General features: G+C 37.6%; 1 protein-coding gene, 1 long non-coding RNA gene and 1 other non-coding gene across 13 annotated transcripts in view; 2 read left to right on the plus strand and 1 right to left on the minus strand.

Annotated features, from left to right (window-relative positions):
• Positions 1-19,230, minus strand: part of TEX15 (testis expressed 15, meiosis and synapsis associated) — a 99,373-nt gene that overhangs the window by 36,839 nt on the left and 43,304 nt on the right. For all 10 annotated transcript variants that reach the window (XM_042983141.1, XM_042983139.1, XM_042983140.1 and 7 more), the window contains one exon: positions 14,392-14,557. In XM_042983141.1, the coding sequence (XP_042839075.1) occupies positions 14,392-14,557 (166 nt within the window). The remainder of the gene's footprint in view (positions 1-14,391; positions 14,558-19,230) is intronic.
• On the plus strand, positions 9,550-14,539 carry LOC122237865. Of its 2 annotated transcripts, none has more exons than XR_006216569.1 (3): positions 9,550-9,609; positions 12,033-12,134; positions 14,418-14,539. It is a non-coding gene; the product is annotated as an uncharacterized LOC122237865 (long non-coding RNA). The 2 variants fall into 2 exon arrangements; XR_006216568.1 differs by lacking the exon at positions 9,550-9,609 and adding an exon at positions 11,437-11,672.
• LOC122238202 lies at positions 12,687-12,794 on the plus strand. Its single transcript, XR_006217164.1, has one exon. It is a non-coding gene; the product is annotated as a U6 spliceosomal RNA (small nuclear RNA).

The raw sequence follows: 19,230 nt of genomic DNA on the forward strand, positions 1-19,230 counted from the left end.
GAGCTGTCAGCACAAAGCCCGACGTGGGGCTTAAACTAATGAACCACGAGATCATGACCCGAGCCAAAGTCAGGCGCCTAACCCACTGAGCCACCCAGGTGCCCCTGAAGTATATACATTCTTGCAATTTTGACTGTACTCTGCAACAAGAACTACTTAAACATAGAAAACTTGTATCTCCCAATTGGCAGATTCGAAAGGGAATTTTATATGGCTTGTTCAGATGTAGCAGCAGCAACAACTGCCAAGTCAGGTGATATAATAAAGAGGTTTGATCACTAGAATAGAATGGAAGTGGGATTCCAAATGATCATCACAGTGGAGAACCTCAGAACCTAAAAAGTAATGTGTATACCACAAAAAGAAAATTATTCTTGAATACCACATGCTCCCAACAGTTCTCTGGAATGGCACTCACAGAGTCTGTACAAAGTATACCAAGCACACTGGCATATTGATGTTGATTTTATTTGTATGAATAACTGTTTACATTACACAGGACCAAAAAACACATGGCAACAGTTACAAGCAAGACTGACTGATTATATCATGACCACTCTGTCCCAGGCCCTGGAAATGGCAACCTTAACTTTCAACTCCATGTATCATCATCTCCTGCTCTTGCTTTCAACTTGATATCAGTAGATTCTATGAAACACTAAGATCTCCATGTTGATAAGGTTTAATTCTCACAGAAGAATTATTTTTTTGTTTTCCCAATTTCTCAACTGGTTTTTCCTAGAATCTGGAACATCATAAGCTTTCTGAGCATACCTAGAAGGAATTCCCACATGGGCGTACTAACAACAACAGCACAAAGGATGGGAGGAAGGAAGGAAATGTTCATTGTTGCAAGGTTCTTAACACTACACACAAATATAACGTTATATGAAGGTATACCGCGTAAATCCTAGAGCAGGGTTTCGCAGAAGTGGCACACACCATTGACATTTTGGGTCGAATAATTCTTCGTGTTACCTAGTCATCGTATCAGCTTAACATTATATCCTCTTAAAGGTCTGACTAAAATGTAAAAATATAACCTAGTAAAGATTTGACCCAGGACTCTAAAAACCTTTATAAAGTAGAAAATATTCCCAAGTTTTGTATTTGTTATTTTTTTATTGTTGTTTTTTATTTTAGAGAGAGAGGGGAGAGAGAGAATCATAAGCAGGCTCCACGTTCGACATGGGGCTTAATCCCATGACCTTGGGATCATGACCTGAGCCGAAATCAAGAGTCAGACGTTCAACTGACTGAGCCACTGAGGCCCCACTTGTATTAGTTATAATACTGATAAATACTTCCTTGTTTTCAATACATGTTTTCAAAATTACATTTGAAAAACATTTAGGATTACATATGATTTAGATAAAGATGAGCAATAGAAAATTAGTCTATGGAAGTTTTTTAAAAATAATTTAATTCCACTGTAGTTAATATATAGTGCTGTATTAGTTTCAGCTGTACAATATAGCGATTCATAAATTTCATGTATTACTCAGTGTTCATCAAGATAAGTGTACTCATTTAAAAATGTTTATTTATTTATTTTGAGAGAGTATATGTGCACACATGCGTGCATGTCGGGGAGGGTCAGAGAGAGGGGTAGGGGAGACAATCTCAAGCAGGCTCCACACTCAGTGTGCAGCCTGACGCAGGGCTTGATCTCACAACCACAAGATCATGACCTGAGTCGAAATCAAGAGTCGGACATTTAACTGACCAAGCCACCCAGGCACCTCAGATGAGTGTTCTCTTAATTTCCTTCGCCTATTTCACCCATCCCCCCACCACCTCCCCTCTGGTTTTTGTTCTCTATAGTTCAGAGTCTGTTTTTTGGTTTGTCTTTTTTTTTTTATTTGTTTCTTTGTTTTATTTCTTAAATTCCACATTATGAATGAAATTCTATGGTACCATTTCTCTGACTTGACTTAATTTGCTTAGCTTTATACTCTCTAGATCCATCCATGTTGCTGCAAATGGTAAGACTGCACTCTTTTGGCTGAGTAATATTCCATTGTATATACACCATATCTTGTTTATCCACTCATCTTTCAATGGATACTTGGGCTGCTTCCATAGTTTGGTTGTTGTAAGCAATAAGCAAAGGCTGCATATACCCATCTGAATTAATGTTTTCCTATTCTTTGGGTAAATACCTAGTAGTGCAATTGCTGGATTGTAGGGTAGGTCTATTTGTAACTTTCTGAGGAACCTCCATACAGTTTTTTCAGAGTGGCTGCATCAATTTACATTCCCACCAACAGTGCAAGAGGGTTCCCCTTTCTCCACATCCTTGCCAACACCTGTTTCTTGTGTTGTTGATATTAGCTATTCTGATAGGTGTGCGGTGATATCTCAATTGTAGTTTTGATTTGCATTTCCTGGATGATAAGTGATGTTGACCATCTTTTCATCTGTCTGTTGGCCAGCTATATGTCCTCTTTAGAGAAGTGTCTGTTCATGTGTTCTGCCCATTTTTAAATTGGATTATTTATTTTTCCAGTGTCTTTAGAAGTTTTTTAAAAGGCTGGTTCTTCAGAGTTATCAGACACTAGGAGCTATGTCAATTTATTAAATGACAGAAGCTCTGAGTCTCAAGACTTCCATTTCAAATACCACAGGTTAAATAAATTTGAAGTCTTTTGTGTTTGTAGTAACATGTAATCAAATAAGAATATAAAGATCTAATACATACAACGTGACTTATTACTGAGAGAGAGAAGCTGAAGAGACCCCATTTTTTTAAATGTTTATTTATTTTTGACAGAAAGAGAGAGACAGAGCATGAGTGGGGGAGGGGCAGAGGGAGAGGGAGACACAGAATCCGAAGCAGGCTCCAGGCTCGGAGCTGTCAGCACAGAGCCCGATGTGGGGCTCGAACTCACAAACTGTGAGATCAAGACCTGAGCCGAAGTCAGACACTCAACTGACTGAGCCACCCAGGCGCCCCATGAGACCCCATTTTTAGAAAGGATCTGCCTCTGCTGTTTTTCTGCGAGGCCCCATTTACTCATGTTCTATATTTTTGCATCTCAATAAACCAAAGAAGCTATGTTCCCACCCTAAGTGGGAAACAAGAAGGTTAATCATTCTAGGAGTTTTGTCCTAGGCCCCCAAACATCTGATTACATCTGAGACTCAGATCCTAAACACGTTCCAGGACATTAGCTTCAAACAAACCTTCGCCAAATTTTGGCATCAAAATCCTTACCTTTGGGGTGCCTGGGTGACTCAGTTGGTGAAGTGTCTGACTCTTGGTTTTGGCTCAGGTCATGACAATTGGTGAGTTCAAGCCCCACATCGGGCTCTGTGCTGGCGGTGTGGAGTCTGCTAGGGATTCTCTCTCTCCCTCTCTGCCCCTCCCCTGCTTGTGCTCTGTCTCTCTCTCAGAATAAATAAACACATAAAAAAAAATCCTTACCTTCGATGATCAGAAAATAACACCTATTATTCACCTGTCACTTGCCTTTGATTAAATCCTACCCTGGACTCCTGTAAGAAAATATACCTTCTACCCTTTTCCAGTATAAATGCTAACCCCAAGGGGTAAGACTCATTCTCCATCTGCTGTATTCTGCCTGTTACTTAATGCTATTCAATAAACTCTTTTTTTCACTTCCTGGCTGACATTTGATTTCCATCCTGCCCAAAGCCAAGCATCCTCTTGGATGGTCCTGCAGGACCCCTCTCCAGGGTTGAGGACCCAGCCTGCCTGCATCATTACCAAGAAGCAGGCAGATTCTATGCCAACATGATATTTATATTATCTTAAATATAAAAAATACCTAACAGTTAAGAATAATTTTCCAGAAATATTTTCTTCTGTTTTTATGCCACAATGCTGATGAGGGAGAAGTGTCACAATCTGTCAGCCCCTGTATCCTACAGATACTTAAAGCTCTGAAGTGCAAAGTTCAAAAACAACTCAGTAGTCAAATGTTAAATCCGCAGATATACTCTTGGTTGTGGGTTGATCATTATTTTTTTAGCCACTATTTGATTATACATTAATTAAATAAATGTAAAAGACTTATTAGCTAAGAAAATTCACATGGATAGAGATGTATAAGTTAACACAGCACAACAAATGAATGGTAGAAACAAGATATGATCTGGGTATCTTTTGGAAGACCATGAACTTAGAACTGATGGTGTGCTACCATGATGTTTATCTACTGAAATTAACTACTACAGAGTACGAGGTATAAGTGCCTCAGACAGAATGCCCAAGTCACAGTTAATTACATTATACAGAACAGATTCCAAGATACCGTGTATATAATAGGTAGTGAATTTTTTTGAGTAAATGAAATACTTTAAGTATATCATTATCTCAAAGTTTAAGTGGAAATAAAAGAATGCTATTTACTTAGCTACTAGGGTATGTGGAGGAGAGAATGAGAGTATTCAGTTAAGTATGTGCTTTAGGAAATACTTAAATAAAATGAAGTAACTGGTTTTGGAGGGCTGGAAAAAGAATTTAAATGTTTTCAAATCCATCAGATTGCTGACAGGTGATCAATGTCTAGCTGGCAAAAAGCAGAATACATGAAATGAAGCATAGTCAAGCTAAGAAAAATGGGGATTTAACTAAGTTTACAGAAGTACATCTTTGATTCAAGGGTAGTGATGTCACAAAGACAGTGGAGTAGCAGACCCCACCCTCTGGCCCCCTAAGAAAAGATCAACAATTACATAGCTACCTACAAACAAAAACAGCTCTGGCAGAGCTTTGGCGTTCACTTAAGAAACTGCAGCAACATGGTGGCACAAAAAAAACTGAGAGTAATTGCACAAAAAGGGAAGGACGAACAGCTTCAGTTTGCCTGTATCAGCGCACAAATCAAGCTGGCATTTCTCGGTCCCAAAAGGGTATTTCCCAGGTAAAAAAGAGTTCCCCTCACCAGAAAAGTGAGAGTGAGGTGAGTAACCAGCTTCCCTACCCCTCTGGGGCACTTCACGAAGGATCAAGGATCTGCTTTGGTTTTACCCAACCAGAGAACGGCAAAGCTGAGACATACAGAGACTGCTGGGAACAAGGAAGAAAAGGAGAGGCTACCTGTAGCAGCCATACAACAGGAGCAACCACCTTCCTACTGACTTGTTCAGCAAACACTAGCAGCTTTCACTACTGAAGAAACCAACGGCCACAAAGCTGTGGCATACCCCTGCAAATTTCACTAGTTTCAGACCCACCTATTTCTATTTGCTGACACCAGCTGCCCAAGTCTCTCTACCCACTTTCTGCCAGCAGCCAGCCAAAGACCCTCTGGCTCCGAGAGTGTAACACACCCATGCAGACTCCTGCAGCTGACATTCACCAACATGCAGGTGCTCAGGGCAAGCCCCCTCCAGTTGTGTACTTATATGCTACTGGGTAAACAGCTGTCACCAGCCTAAAATGCTGTGTGCACACCATGCAGAGATCCTGCAGCCACATCAGACCACATCCATAGTGAAGGCTCCTACGGCTGCATGTGGGGCCAGATTAAGCCCTGTCTTCTGTCGCTGGCCTATAGCCACTCCCAACTATGCACCTGCATACCCTCTGGCCCAATCTCCATCACTGACCTCCACATTGCTATGTGTCCAGGGCAAGATCCAACCGACATGGTAGTGAACACAGCCAGATCCAGCTGCCGGTACACATGCTGGTGGCTGGCCTGTGCTGCCTGTCCTGACTTCCACCATTACATGTGTTAGCAGCTGACCCCTGTTACAACATAGGCACCTGCAACTGAGTGTGTGCGCATGACAGACTCAGGCCACTACTGCTGCTTGCTCTGGTCCCTAGCTGACAGACCAGGAGAAGACATGAGAACCCCAAGAGCTCATGCAGGTTATGTGAATGTCTGGCAACACTCACCAAGGACCACAAAACTGCCAATACTCTGCAGGCCAAGACCTAATCCAATGAGTTCCCATCCACCCCCTCAGATCTGGAGCTACCATAAGCCGTGGTACCCTGCCCCCACTTGCAGGTGAGGTCTACACTTACCAACGTTCAATGTATAAAGTCTGGAAGAGGTGACCACTTCTTCAAATTCACAGACACCTATGCAAAGCTAAGAGGATTATGAAGAATCAGGGAAACATGACTCCACCAGAGGTATCTAGTAAACTTCTAATAACTGGCACAAAGAAATGGAGATGAAGAATTTGCCCTACTAAGAATTCAAACTTTCTCTACACATTCAACATAGTATTGAAGTCCTACCTAGAAGAATTAGGCAAGAAAAAGAGATAAAAGGCATCCAAATTGGAAAAGAAGGCATCCAAATTGGAACTGTCACATTTGCAGATGGCTTGATATTATATACAGAATATCCTAAAGACTCCACCAAAAAACTCTCAGAACTAATAAATGAATTCAGCAAAGTTGCAGGACACAAAATCAATATATGGAAAATTGTTACACTTCTATAAGCTAAAAACAACTATCAGGAAGAGAAGAGGGGTGCCTGGGTGACTCAGATAAGCATCTAACTCTTGATTTTGGCCCAGATCATGATCTTATGGTTGTGAGATGGAGCCCAGTGCGGGGCTCTGTGCTGAGCATGGAGCCTGCTTAAGATTCTCTCTCTCTCACTCTTAAAAACTGAGAACAAACTGAGGGTTGATGGGGGGTGGGAGGGAGGGGAGAGTGGGTGGTGGGTATTGAGGAGGGCACCTTTTGGGATGAGCACTGGATGTTGTATGGAAACCAATTTGACAATAAATTTCATATATTGAAAAAAAAAAAAAAAGATTCTCTCTCTCTCCCTCTGCCCCTCCCCTGCTCACATGCTCTCTAATGAAAATAAAAAATAAATAAAAATTTTTTGAAAAACCCCATTTACAACTACATTATAAAGAAGAAAATACCTAGAAATAAATTTAATCAAGGAGGGGAAAGACCTGTACACTGAAAACTATTAAGACACTATTGTCACTATTAAGACAAAGTGAAGAACTCACAAATAAAAAGATATTCCATGCTCATGAAATTAGAAAAATTAACATTTTTAAAATGCCCATACAACCCAAGGCAATCTACAATTCAATGCAATCCCTACCGAAATTTCAATGGCATTTTTCATAGAAATAGAATAAATAATCCTAAAACTTATACAGAACCACAAAGACCCCAAGTAGTCAAAGTAATCGTGAGAGAGAACAAAGCTGGAAGCACAATGCTCCCTGATTTCAATGATAATATAAAGTTATAGTAATCAACACAGCATGGTACTAGCATAAAAATAGACATATAAATCAATGGAACAGAATAGAGTCTGGAAATAAACCCAGGCATATGTGGTCAATTGATTTATGACAAAGGAGTCAAGAACATACAATGGGAAAAGGACAGTCTCTTCAATAAATGGTGTTGGGAAAACTGGACAGCTATATGCAAAATAGACTACTTTCTTACACCACTCATAAAAATTAACTCAAAACAGATATAAGACCTGACTGTAAGACCTGAAACCATAAATCTCCCAGAAGAAAACATAAGCAGTAAGCTCCTAGACATCAGTCTTGGCCATGATTTTTTGGATCTAACTCCAAAAGCAAAGGCAACAAAAGCAAAATAAAGAAGTGGGACTATATCAAACTAAAATACTCTGCACAGCAGAAAGAACCAACAAAAGGAAAAGACAACCTACGGAGTAGGAGAAAATATTTACAAGCCATGTATCTAGTAAGGGGTTAATATCCTAAAATACATAAGGTACGTAACAACTCAAAAGCAAAAACACAATCTGATTAAAAAATGGGCGGGGCGCCTGGGTGGCTCAGTCAGTTAAACATCTGACTTGAGCTCAGGTAATGATCTCGAGGTTCATGAGATCGAGCCCTGCATCGGGCTCTGTGCTGACAGCTCAGAGCCTGGAGCCTGCTTCAGATTCTGTGTCCCCCTCTCTCCCTCTGCCCCTCCCCCACTCATGCTCTGTCTCTCTCTCTCTGTCAAACATAAATAAACATTAAAAAAAATTTTTTTTAAATGGGCATAGAACTTTAATGGACATTTTCCTAAAGAAAATCTACTAATGGCCAACAAGTACATGAAAAGGTAGGTGCTCAACATCACTAAGCATCAGGGAAATGCATATCAAAACCCAATGAGACACTGTCTAATATCTGTTAGAATGGCTATTCTCAAAAAGACAAGATAAAGAGTGCTGGTGAGGATGTGGAGGAAATGGAACCCTGATGCATTGTTAATGGGAACATAAATTGGTGCAGTCACTATGGAAACCAGTATGGAGATTCCACAAAACATTAAAAATAGAACTACTATATGATCAAGCAATCCCACTTCTGGGTATGTATCTGAAGGAGATGAACTTGCTATCTGAGAGAGATATCTGTATCCACCATGTTCACTGCAGCATTACTCACAATAGCCAAGACATGGAAACAACTTAAGTATCCATCAACACATGTATTGATAAATATGGGGTACACACACACACCCACACCATAGAATACTATTCACCAATAAAACAAAGGAAATCCTTCAGTTTGTGACGTAAGAATGGACCTTGAGGGCATTATGTTAAGCGAAGTAAGTCAGAGAAAGACAAATACCATTTGATCTGACTTACATGTGGAATCTAAAAACATCAAATTCATAGAAACAGAGAATAGAATGGGAGTTGCCAGGCCTAGGGTGTAGGGGAAATGGGGAGATGTTGGTCAAGGGTACAAACTTTCAGTTGAAAGATTAATAAGTTTGGAGGATCTATGGGACAGCATGGTGACTACAGTTAACAATATTGTATTGTATATTTGAAAGTTGCTATGAGAAAAGAGCTTTAATATTCTCACCATAAAAACAAAACAAAACGGTTTATGATGTGAGGTAAAAGGAGTTAACTAACCTTACTGTGGTAAACATTTCGTAACCTATGTATTAAATCATCACATTATATACTTTAAATTTACACAATGTTATATGTTAATCATATTTCAATAAAGCTAGAGGGAAAATGTTTTAATATTTATTTTGAGAGTGTGAGTGGGGGAGGGGCAGTGTGAGAGGGAGAGAGAGAATCTCAAGTGGGGGTCAATCCCACAAACTCTGAGATCATGACCTAAGCCAAAATCAAGAGTTGGATGGTTAACCCACTGAGCCACCCGGGAGCCCTGGAAAAAATAATTTCTAACTCACACAAGAAGTCTGGAGATGATAAAGGCAGGTATTAGTTTTCTATTGCTGCTAGAACAAATTACCACAGACTCAGTGGATTAAAACAAATCAAGTTTATTTTATAGTTAAGTAAGACGTAAGTCCAATGTAGGTCTCATCAGGTTAAAATAAAGGTGGCATTTGAACTATGTTCCTGTCTCAGGCTCTGGGGGAGGATCTCTTCACTTGTTGGCAAAATTTACTTGCAGACGGAGCACTAACATCCTATTTCCTTTCTAGCTATTTGCTGAATGCTGCTCCCAGGTTCTAGAAGTTACCAGCATTCCTTGAGTCATAACACCTTTCCTCCATCTTGAAAGCCAGGAAAAGCAGGCTGAATCCCTCTGAAATTTTTCCTGTCTCCTCTCTGACCCATTCTGCCTTCCTCTTACATTTCTAAGAGCTCATATCGCGAAACTGCGCTCACGCAGGTAATCCAAGATAATCACCCATCTGCAGGTTTGTGATCGCAATCAGATCTGCAAAGTCTTTGTTGTTATGTAAAATAACATATTCACAGATTCTAAGAATCAAGATGTGGGCATTTTTGGGGATGCACTGTGCTGCCTACTGAAGGCAGATTCTGAATTTACTCAGTTCCCCCAAAATATTAAGGATTCAAGTTTCTTTGCTTTGACTCTCCTTACTGCTGTCTATAGCTTTACTTTTATCTTTGGCTCCTCTAAGTCTTAAGAAGGCTGCCAAGCAGCAACTAGACCTATAGCTTCCTTGCTTGCGGTCCTTAATAGAGACACTGCCTTCATCTCAGGATTTCCAGGCAGGTCTCATACAGTATCCTAGTGAACCATACAGACCAGGCCTGTACATCAGTAAACCAATAAAGGAGAATAGGACAAAAAAAAAAAAAAAGTTTAAATTATGTAAGATGATTTGGAATTGTTAGAAAGACTATAGTCTACTAACTTGGTTACCCTTTGCACACACCCTTCTTCTAACACATACACTTTCAAAAATGCTTAGGCTCACACAAAACCCTTCAACCTACCTCACAAAAAGGGAACAAGCCAAAATGTCATCCAGTTACTGCATCTAACTTCAGATCCATGATCTGACTAACATGCCTTCATTTCCAACAGGTCTGGATATAGATCCCTATAGTTAACATCCATTAAGGTAATACAGCTATAAGATTATTATCTACACCCAAAATACATTGGTAAAAGGAAAAAAATAGGGTAACTATAATTAAATTCAGAAAAGTAAACCATGATACAGCAGTGGTCAGTGTTAACTGGCCCTTAGCACACAGTATGTCCTTTTGAAAAGAAGCAGCTAGTATTTTTTACCCTCAAAATTCTAAAGGCTAGTAACCATAGCAAGATCACGGTTAGACAATGGTTGCAATTAGGACTTTGTCTCCTGGCAACAAGCCTCTAAATCTTCCCATCTTCCAAGGCTCTGAATTTGGAATGGCCTTTACCTACTGCATTCCAATTAGAAACTATCCATTTCTTCCCCCAAATTGCATTTAAAAAATACCTTTACTGTATAAACCTGAGTAGTTTCCATTTACCCAGTAGAAAATCCTTAAAGAAGGTATCGGGAAGGTTGAAAGTATGTGCTCTATAGCATACTTATCTCCTGTTAAATCTCTTTTCTAATCCCAAATTCAAACTAACTTCAGAAAAGATGAATTCTTTACCTCAATCTAATTTTATGAGGCTGACCTGTGAAACCACATGAGGAAAGAATCTTTCTTACCAAATCTGTAATCTGAATGTTTAAGGTCTTTTGGGTCTAAGTAGGACACGGTCAGGGCACTTCAATATCCTCAAATTTCTGTATAATTTCCTTCCAAACCACAGCCTCAGGAAGCAAATGGTTATGCCCCAAAGTATAAGGGAATATCACCAACATCTCAAGTTGGAACCCTTACTGCCCTCTCTCCAAGTTAAATCCATAGTATACAATCTCTTACTTGCAAGTACCCCTGTCCCAGTACGAAATTCAGTATCAGCTGGAATGCTGTTGGCCTCAAGCACAGAAACTTGTTCAAACTGGCTTAAAAATAAGTTGACTTCTTATAAAAAGAAATTCAGAAATCTTGCAGCTTTTATCAGGGTTGACGGATTCTGTGGCTCCAGATGTCATCAAGGATCCAGGTTTTTTCCATCTCTTTATCCTGCTGTCCTCAGCTTTAGGGTCGTCCTAACACTAGTCTCTTTATTACCTCAGTGGTGCTATCAGTAGCTTAAGCAAAATGCTTCCTTGTTCACATCAGATTGGCTTCTCTTTCCTAGAGACCCCCACGTCAATCCATCTTCAGTGTGTTACTGACCCAAACTGATTTAGTTCAGCCCACCCTTGGAATCAATTACCGTTAAAGTAAATGAAGTAAACCACAGACGGCTCAGACTACATCTGGGGGTGAAACAGAAATGGAGATGTCAAGTACTAATTCAACGATAACATTAAGTTGGGTACTGACAATCTTTAAAATGACATCCTTTCAATAAATTTGAAATGTTTAAAAGTAAGTAATATTAAAACAAAAAGGGTCAAACTGATACAAATAAGGCAATGGCCTTAAGAATAATTCAGTTTCTCTTTTACCCACTAATACCAGCTCAAGTTTAATTCTTTAAAGCATCTCTTAAAATTCTTAAGAATAATCAGTCCCTCATCTGTGCACCTGTATGTTTATGATAACGCTGTATTTTATATTTAGCTGAATGTGTTCTAAACTAGAATGTGAACTCTTTAAGGCTGAGGAAAAAACACTCATTTTCTCTGAGGGTATCAAAAATAGTGTCTGACACAATAGGCACTCAGATGTTTAATGAATGATCGAATACATAGATGTTTAGATTATTAGCACTTTTACCTATTTCAGATTTAAGAAGTGATAGATGGAATGGAGATAAGAAGTGGAAATTAGTGTCCTTTTGGAGATACTTGCTTTTGCTGAGCCCATAGACATATTAACTCCTCCAAGGTGAGTGATAAAAAGAAAAGCCAAAAGCAGTCAATGTTACTATACCTTTTCTTTTCATTCTATTATTTTCTTCTGCTAACCATTCTTTTTTAAAGTTTATTTTTATTGTTTTAATTTACATCCAAGTTAGTTAGCATACAGTACAACAATGATTTCTGGAGTAGATTCCTTAATGCCCCTTACCCATTTAGCCCATCCCCTCCCATAACCCCTCCAGTAACCCTCTGTTTGTTTTCCATATTTAGGAGTCTCTTATGTTTTGTTCCCCTCCCTGTTGTTTATTGTTTTTGCTTCCCTTCCCTTATGTTCATCTGTTTTGTATCTTAAAGTCCTCATATGAGTGAAGTCATTTGTCTTTCTCTGACTAATTTCCCTTAGCGTAATACCTTCCAGTTCCATACACGTAGTTGTAAATGGCAAGATTTCATTCTTTTTTGATTTCTGCTAACCATTCTTATTTATTTTTCCTTTTATTTTATTCCCACTTGTGCCTTAAGGTTAATTAAGGGCCCTTTAAAACCTATGGAGTTTTAAAAAATGAAATAAAAATTTGTGCTCACTTCAGCAGCACATACACTAAAACTGGAATGATACAGAGAAGATTAGTATGGCCCCCTGTGCAAGGATGATATGCAAATTGGTGAAACATTCCACTTAAAAAAAAAGAAAGAAAGAAAAATTTAACTTAATTTAACAATTAAGTGCCCACTGTGTTGCCAGTTTCATGCTATGGACATAAACACAAATGAGATAAAACTCACAATACAGGAGAATCTCACAAAACCAATATTTGTAGTAAGAAAAATGAGTATAAAGTACTATGGGAAACAAATGAGTTTGTCTAACTGGGCAAATACCTAAGAAACCAATAAATCTATATTGTTGGTTATTTGCAATGTTCTTACATGTCTTGTTGCATGGTTCTAATTTCTCTGCTAACTTTAAGAGGTTGTAAATTAAGTGTTGGGCAGGGGGGCATTACAAAAAAGGGTAAAATTTTAAAAAGCCTAAAAGAACCAAAATCAAAGAGCAATACCAGGAATTAATTTTTGATCAAACTATTACTTCAATTTGGAAGTGGCAGGATATATCCAGTCCATTCTACTTTTGCTCAAAACTGTGGTTTCTAGATGAAAGAATATGCTATCAACTATATCTGTCATTCCCACCAATTCTCTCAAAGTGATACCAGGGGGTATGTATGTTTGAGTCAAGAGTAATTAATTTTAAAACAAAAAAGAAACAAAAAACATTCCAAAATGAGTTCTAAGTATGGGTCTTGCATCAAACTACAGTTAGGTTTTACATTAAATGCAAATTGATAAAGGAGAAAAATTCAGAAAATGAAAAAGCTATATTGTATTCACATAAGATCTAGACCTATAAATGCAAAATGTTTATGAGAAATTGCATATGCTTTTCTTCTTTCTTATCAAAACAACATAATGGATTATGCCTTCCCAAAAAGTACAAGTAGTACTTTTGAAAAATTAATATCAGAAATAGTTGTATACCTGAAACTAATGTAAATACTATGTGTTAACTATACTCAAAAGTTTTTCAGAAGAAAAAAAATAGTGGCTCTAGTGGAATAGCTGGAAATAGCCAGATATAATCTTGCCAAATTAAAACATCAACTAAGTCTCTGAATGGTTGAGTCAAGGAAAAAAAAGTTATTTTTCTAAATTCTTTTTAAAATTTTTTTAATGTTTGTTTATTTTTGAAAAAGAGAGCACAAGTGGGGGGAAGAGTAGAGAGAGAGGGAGACACAGATTCTGAAGCAGGCTCCAGGCTCTGAGCTGTCAGCACCTGACTCGGGGTTCAAACTCACAAGCTGTGAGATTATGACCTGAGCCGAAGTTAGATGCTCAACCGACTGAGCCACCCAGGTGCCCCCATTTTTCTGAATTCTTTAACTGCTGTTTTATATTATGCAGGAGGCACAAAGAATCTATAAAATGGCTGCTCAATAAATGTGCTGATATATGCTTCTGAAAAATTTATCAGGATTAAAAAACTACAAGTGTCTGAAATCTGGCTACGTTAACCTGTAAAATTTATTAACCAAAATATCACACTTAGCTCTTCACTATTACACAAGGCCATGAGAAGCCAATAAAATAATGAATAAATAATCTCTGTACTTATTTTTGTAGTGGTACTTACCAAATCTCAAATGGTAGAAATTACTAATTTATATAAAACTTTATAGTAAAAATGAAAAAAAAATCTCAACTTTTAGGTCGTAATAACTTACCTCTTAGAAGTAAATTTTTTTTCCAGATCCTCATTGTGAACCAGTTTTGTATCCCCAAACTGCCATGATGATTGTAGATCACAGCCTACATCAAGCCGGCACTGGTTAAGAGTATCATGTATGAAACTATACTCTCTAGTGTTGGTGCAACAAGGTGACAAGTAAGCTAAAAATAAAGAAAAGGGCAAGTGGTTATTTGACTTTAAAATTACATCTTTGTACATCTACACAATGACATATAACTATAATATCAAAACCAGAAAAATAATATCGGTACAATCCACAGATCTTAAGATTTTATCAGTTTTACATATACTTGTATTTGTGTGTATAGTTCTATGCAATTTTACCATATATATAGATTCATGGCAACCACTATAATCAAGATTCATCACCACAAAGATCTCCCTTACTGTTTTATAAACAGAATCATACTGAAAACCCTATTCCCCTTCTCTGCCTCTAAGTCTTGAAAACTACTCATCTGTTCTCCATATTCTATACCTTTGTCATTTCGAGAATGTTTTGTTAAGTAGAATTTTGTATTTGTGACCTATGGACATTGGCTTTTTTCATTCAAGATAATCCCTTTGAGATCCAACTAAGTTGTTATTTCAGTAGATGGTTTCTTTTTATTGCTAAGTATTCCATGGTATGGATGTACCATAGTCTAACCATCCACTCACTGTAAACCTAGGTGGTAGCCAATTTTTGGCTATTCTAAATAAGGCTGCTATGAACATTTGTGTATGGTTTTTGTGTGGACCTAAGTTTTCACTTCTCTGGGATATGCCCAAAAGTGCAATTTCTGGGTTATATGATACTTGCACGTTTGGTGTTTTTAAGAAACTATCAAACTGTTTTTCAAAGAGTGGCTGAGCTATCTTACATTTCCACTGGTTATATGACTGATTTGGTTTCTCCATATCTTTGCTAACATTTGGCATTGTTATTCTTTTAATTTTAGCTGTTTCATCAAATGAGTAGTGGTATCTTATTGTGGTTTCCATTTCCTTAATGGCTATGATGTTGAACATCTTTTTATATGCTCATTTGCTGTCTGTACATCCTCTTTAGTAAAATGTCTGTTCATGTTCTTTTCCTTACTATTGGAATGTCTTTTTCTTACTATTGAATTTGCAAAGCACTTTACATGTTCAAGATCTGAGTTCTTCTCAGATACATGATTTACAAGTGTTGACGAGGACGTGGAGAAAAAGGAACCCTTGTGCACTGTTGGCGGGAATGTTAGTTCTTCAAAAAATTAAAAACAGAAATACCATACGATTCAGTAATTCCACTACTGGGTTTTTACCCCCCAAAATGAAAACACAATGTGAAAAGATACATGAACCCCTATGTTTAGCACATCATTATTTGCAATAGCCAAGGTATGGAAGAAGCCCAAGTGTCCAATGATAGATGAGTGGATAAAGATGTGGTATATAGGGGTGCTTGGGTGGCTCAGTCGGTTGAGTGTCTGACTTCGGCTCACGTCATGATCTCAGAGCTCATGGGTTCCAGCCCCGCGTTGGGCTCTGTGATGACAGCTCATAGCCTGGAGCTGCTTTAGATTCTGTGTCTCCTCTGCCCTTCCCCAGCTCACGCTCTGTCTCTCTTTCAAAAAAAAAAAAAACCATTAAAATTTTTTTTAAAAAGCTGTGGTATATATATTTACAATTTAATATTACTCAGTCACAAAAAAAGGATAAGATCTTGCCATTTGCAACAACATGGATGGACCTAGAGGATATTATGCTACATGAAATAAGTCAGAAAGAGAAAAAACAAATACCATATGATTTCACTTATATGTGGAAAATAAAAAACAAAAAGTAAAAATCAGACCCATAAATAGAAAAACTGATGGCTGCCTGAGGGAAGGGGGGGTGGAAGGAAGAGCAAAATGGGTAAAGGGGAGTAGATATGGGTTTCTCATTATGGAATAAATAAGTCATGGGGAGAAAAGGTACAGCATAGGGAATATAGTCAATGGTACTTAACAGTGTTGAACATTGTATGGTGACAGATAGTAGCTACACTTGTCGGGAGCACAGCATAATGTAGAGTTGTTGAATCACTATGCTGTACACCTGAAACTAATGTAACGTTGTGTGTCAACTATACTTAAAACAAAAAAACAAAACCCTACCTTTTCTCCCACTAAGCTTGTCTTTTCACTTACCTAACAGTCTTTTACAAAAATTTTTAATTGTGATGAAGCCAATTTATCAACTTTTCCTTTTTTTTTTAAAGTTTATTTTTTTTTTTAGTAATCTCTATACCCAGTGTGGGGCTCAAATTTACATACCTTGTGCTTTTGACATCACTTCTGAGAACTGTTCTAGATTCTTCAGATATTCTGTCATGTTTTCTTCCAAAAATTTTAGTTTCACATTTTCCATTTAAACCCATGATTCTTTTTCCACGATTTTAGTTTCAAGTAATCTCTACATCCAGTTTGGGGCTTGAACTCACAATCTTGAGATCAAGAGTCGCATGATCTACAAAATGAGCCAGCCAGGCCCCACCCATGATTCAACTGTAATTATGTTTTGTGTGAAGTAGGGAGAAGTTCATTTTCTTGCCTATGGATGCTGTCCAATTGCTCCAGCAATATCTGATGAAAAGACTACCTTTCCTCCATTGAATATACTTTCATAAAAATTAATTGAAAGAAAATCAAACAAGCGTATTAATGTGGGTTTATTTCTGGAGTCTCTATTCTGTTCCACTCATGTCTATTCTTCTGCCAATGCTACGCTGTCTTGATTACTGTAGCTACAGAGTAAGCTTTTAGTATTGAGCAGAGTAATTACACTTTGTGTTTCTACTTCAAAATTGTTTAAGCTATTCTAGTTTCTTTGCCTTTTCATGCAAATTTGAGAATAAATTTATTTACAAAAAGACTTGCTGGGATTTTGAGAGAAATGGCAATAAATCTAAATTTGCGGAGAACTGACATCTTCATTATGCTGAGTCTTCTAATCCATGAATGTAAGTACACCTCCCCAGTAACAGATTCTCTTTGATTTCTTTCATCAGCATTTATTGTTTAAAGCATAAAAACACCATACATGTTTTTGTTAGACTTCTACATATGTATTTCATGTTTTGAGCTATTATAAATGGCATTATGTTTGATATTCGTGTTAATTTTCATGTGCCCCTTGCTAATCTATAAAAATTTAACTGATTTCTTCCATTTTTTAAAAACTGAGACATAGCTGAGTTGGTATACAATAATATATTAGTTTCAGGTATACAACATAGTGATTCAACAATTATATACTTTACAAAATGCTCACCACAATAAGTATAGTTACCATATGTCACCATCCAAAGTCACTACAATATTATTAATTATATCCCCTAGACTGTATTTCTCATTCCCATGACTTAACTTATAACTGGAAGTTTGTACTTCCTAATCCCCTTCACTTATTTTGCCCATTCCCCCAACTTCTCTCCCCTCTGGCTACCCTTAGTTTCTTTTCTGTATTTATGAGTCTATTTCTGCTTTTTTCTTGTTCACTTGTTCTGTGTTTTAGATTCCACATGTTAAGTGAAATCGTATGGTATTTGTGTTTTTCTAAGTTATTTCACACAGTATAATACCCTCTAGGTCCATCCATGTTGTCACAAATGGCAAGATTTTATTCTTTTTTATGGCTAATATTCCTGTGTGTATGTGTGTGTGTGCACATATACTCCATCTTCTTTATCCATTCAACCATGTATGGACACTTAGTTGCTTCTATGATTTTTGTATTTTAATCATGCATCCAGTGACCTTGCTGGACTTACTAGTTGGGGACTTTTTTTTTTTTTTTTAATTCCTTGGGTTTCCCTACGTTATCTTCAAACAGAAAGTTTTATTTCTTCTTTTCCAATCTCTGTTTTTAAATCAATTTCATTCACTTTTTGCACTGGCTACAATTTCCAGCACTATGTTGATAAGAATGGTAAATGAGAATGTTCTTGCCTTCTTCTCTTACAGAGAAAACTTCAGTTGTTCATCATTAAGTGTGATGTTAGCTACAGTCATTTTTAATATACTCCTTATCAAGTTGAGGAAACTGCCCTGTTCTTAGTCTGCTGGGTCTTTGTCATGAGTGTTGAAACTTGTCAAATGCTTTCTTTGCATTAATTAATATGATTATGCAATTGTTCTCTATCCTGCAAATATAGATTCACTTTCAAATACAAAACCAGGCTTGCATCCCTCAAATAAATTTTCTTTGGTACTGTGGTCTAATTCATTTTATATACAGTGCTGTTGAATTCGCTTATATTTTGTATAAGATTTCTGCACCAATATTCATGATGGATATTGGCATGTGTTGTTCTTTTTTTGTATTGCATTTGTCTGCTTGTAATATCATAAAATTATTTTCTATTTTCTGGAAGAGGTTCTGTGGAATTTGTATTAACTCTTTTTTAAATGTATAGCATTCTGGGGCATCTGCGTGGCTCAGTCGGTTGAGTGTCCTACTTCAGCTCAGGTCATGATCTCATGGTTCATGAGTTTGAGCCCTGTGTTGTGCCTGCCGCTGCCGGTGCAGAGCTCACTTCATATCCTCTGTCCCCCTCTCTCTCTGCTCCTCCCCAGCTTGTGTTCACTCTCTCTCAAAAATAAAATAATTAAATTAATAATTAATTAATTAAATGTTTAGAATTCTCCAGTGAAACCATCTGGGTCTGGATATTTCTTTTCCAACAATGTTTTGTTACTTTGTAGTTTCGGACAAATGGGTCTATTTCATCTATGTTTATGTAAGTAGATCTGTTCATAGTATTCCCTTATTAACCTTTAATGCTGTGGGTCAGAAGTGATAT

The sequence above is a fragment of the Panthera tigris genome, chromosome B1, assembly GCF_018350195.1.
Source record: "Panthera tigris isolate Pti1 chromosome B1, P.tigris_Pti1_mat1.1, whole genome shotgun sequence".
NCBI lineage: Eukaryota > Metazoa > Chordata > Mammalia > Carnivora > Felidae > Panthera > Panthera tigris.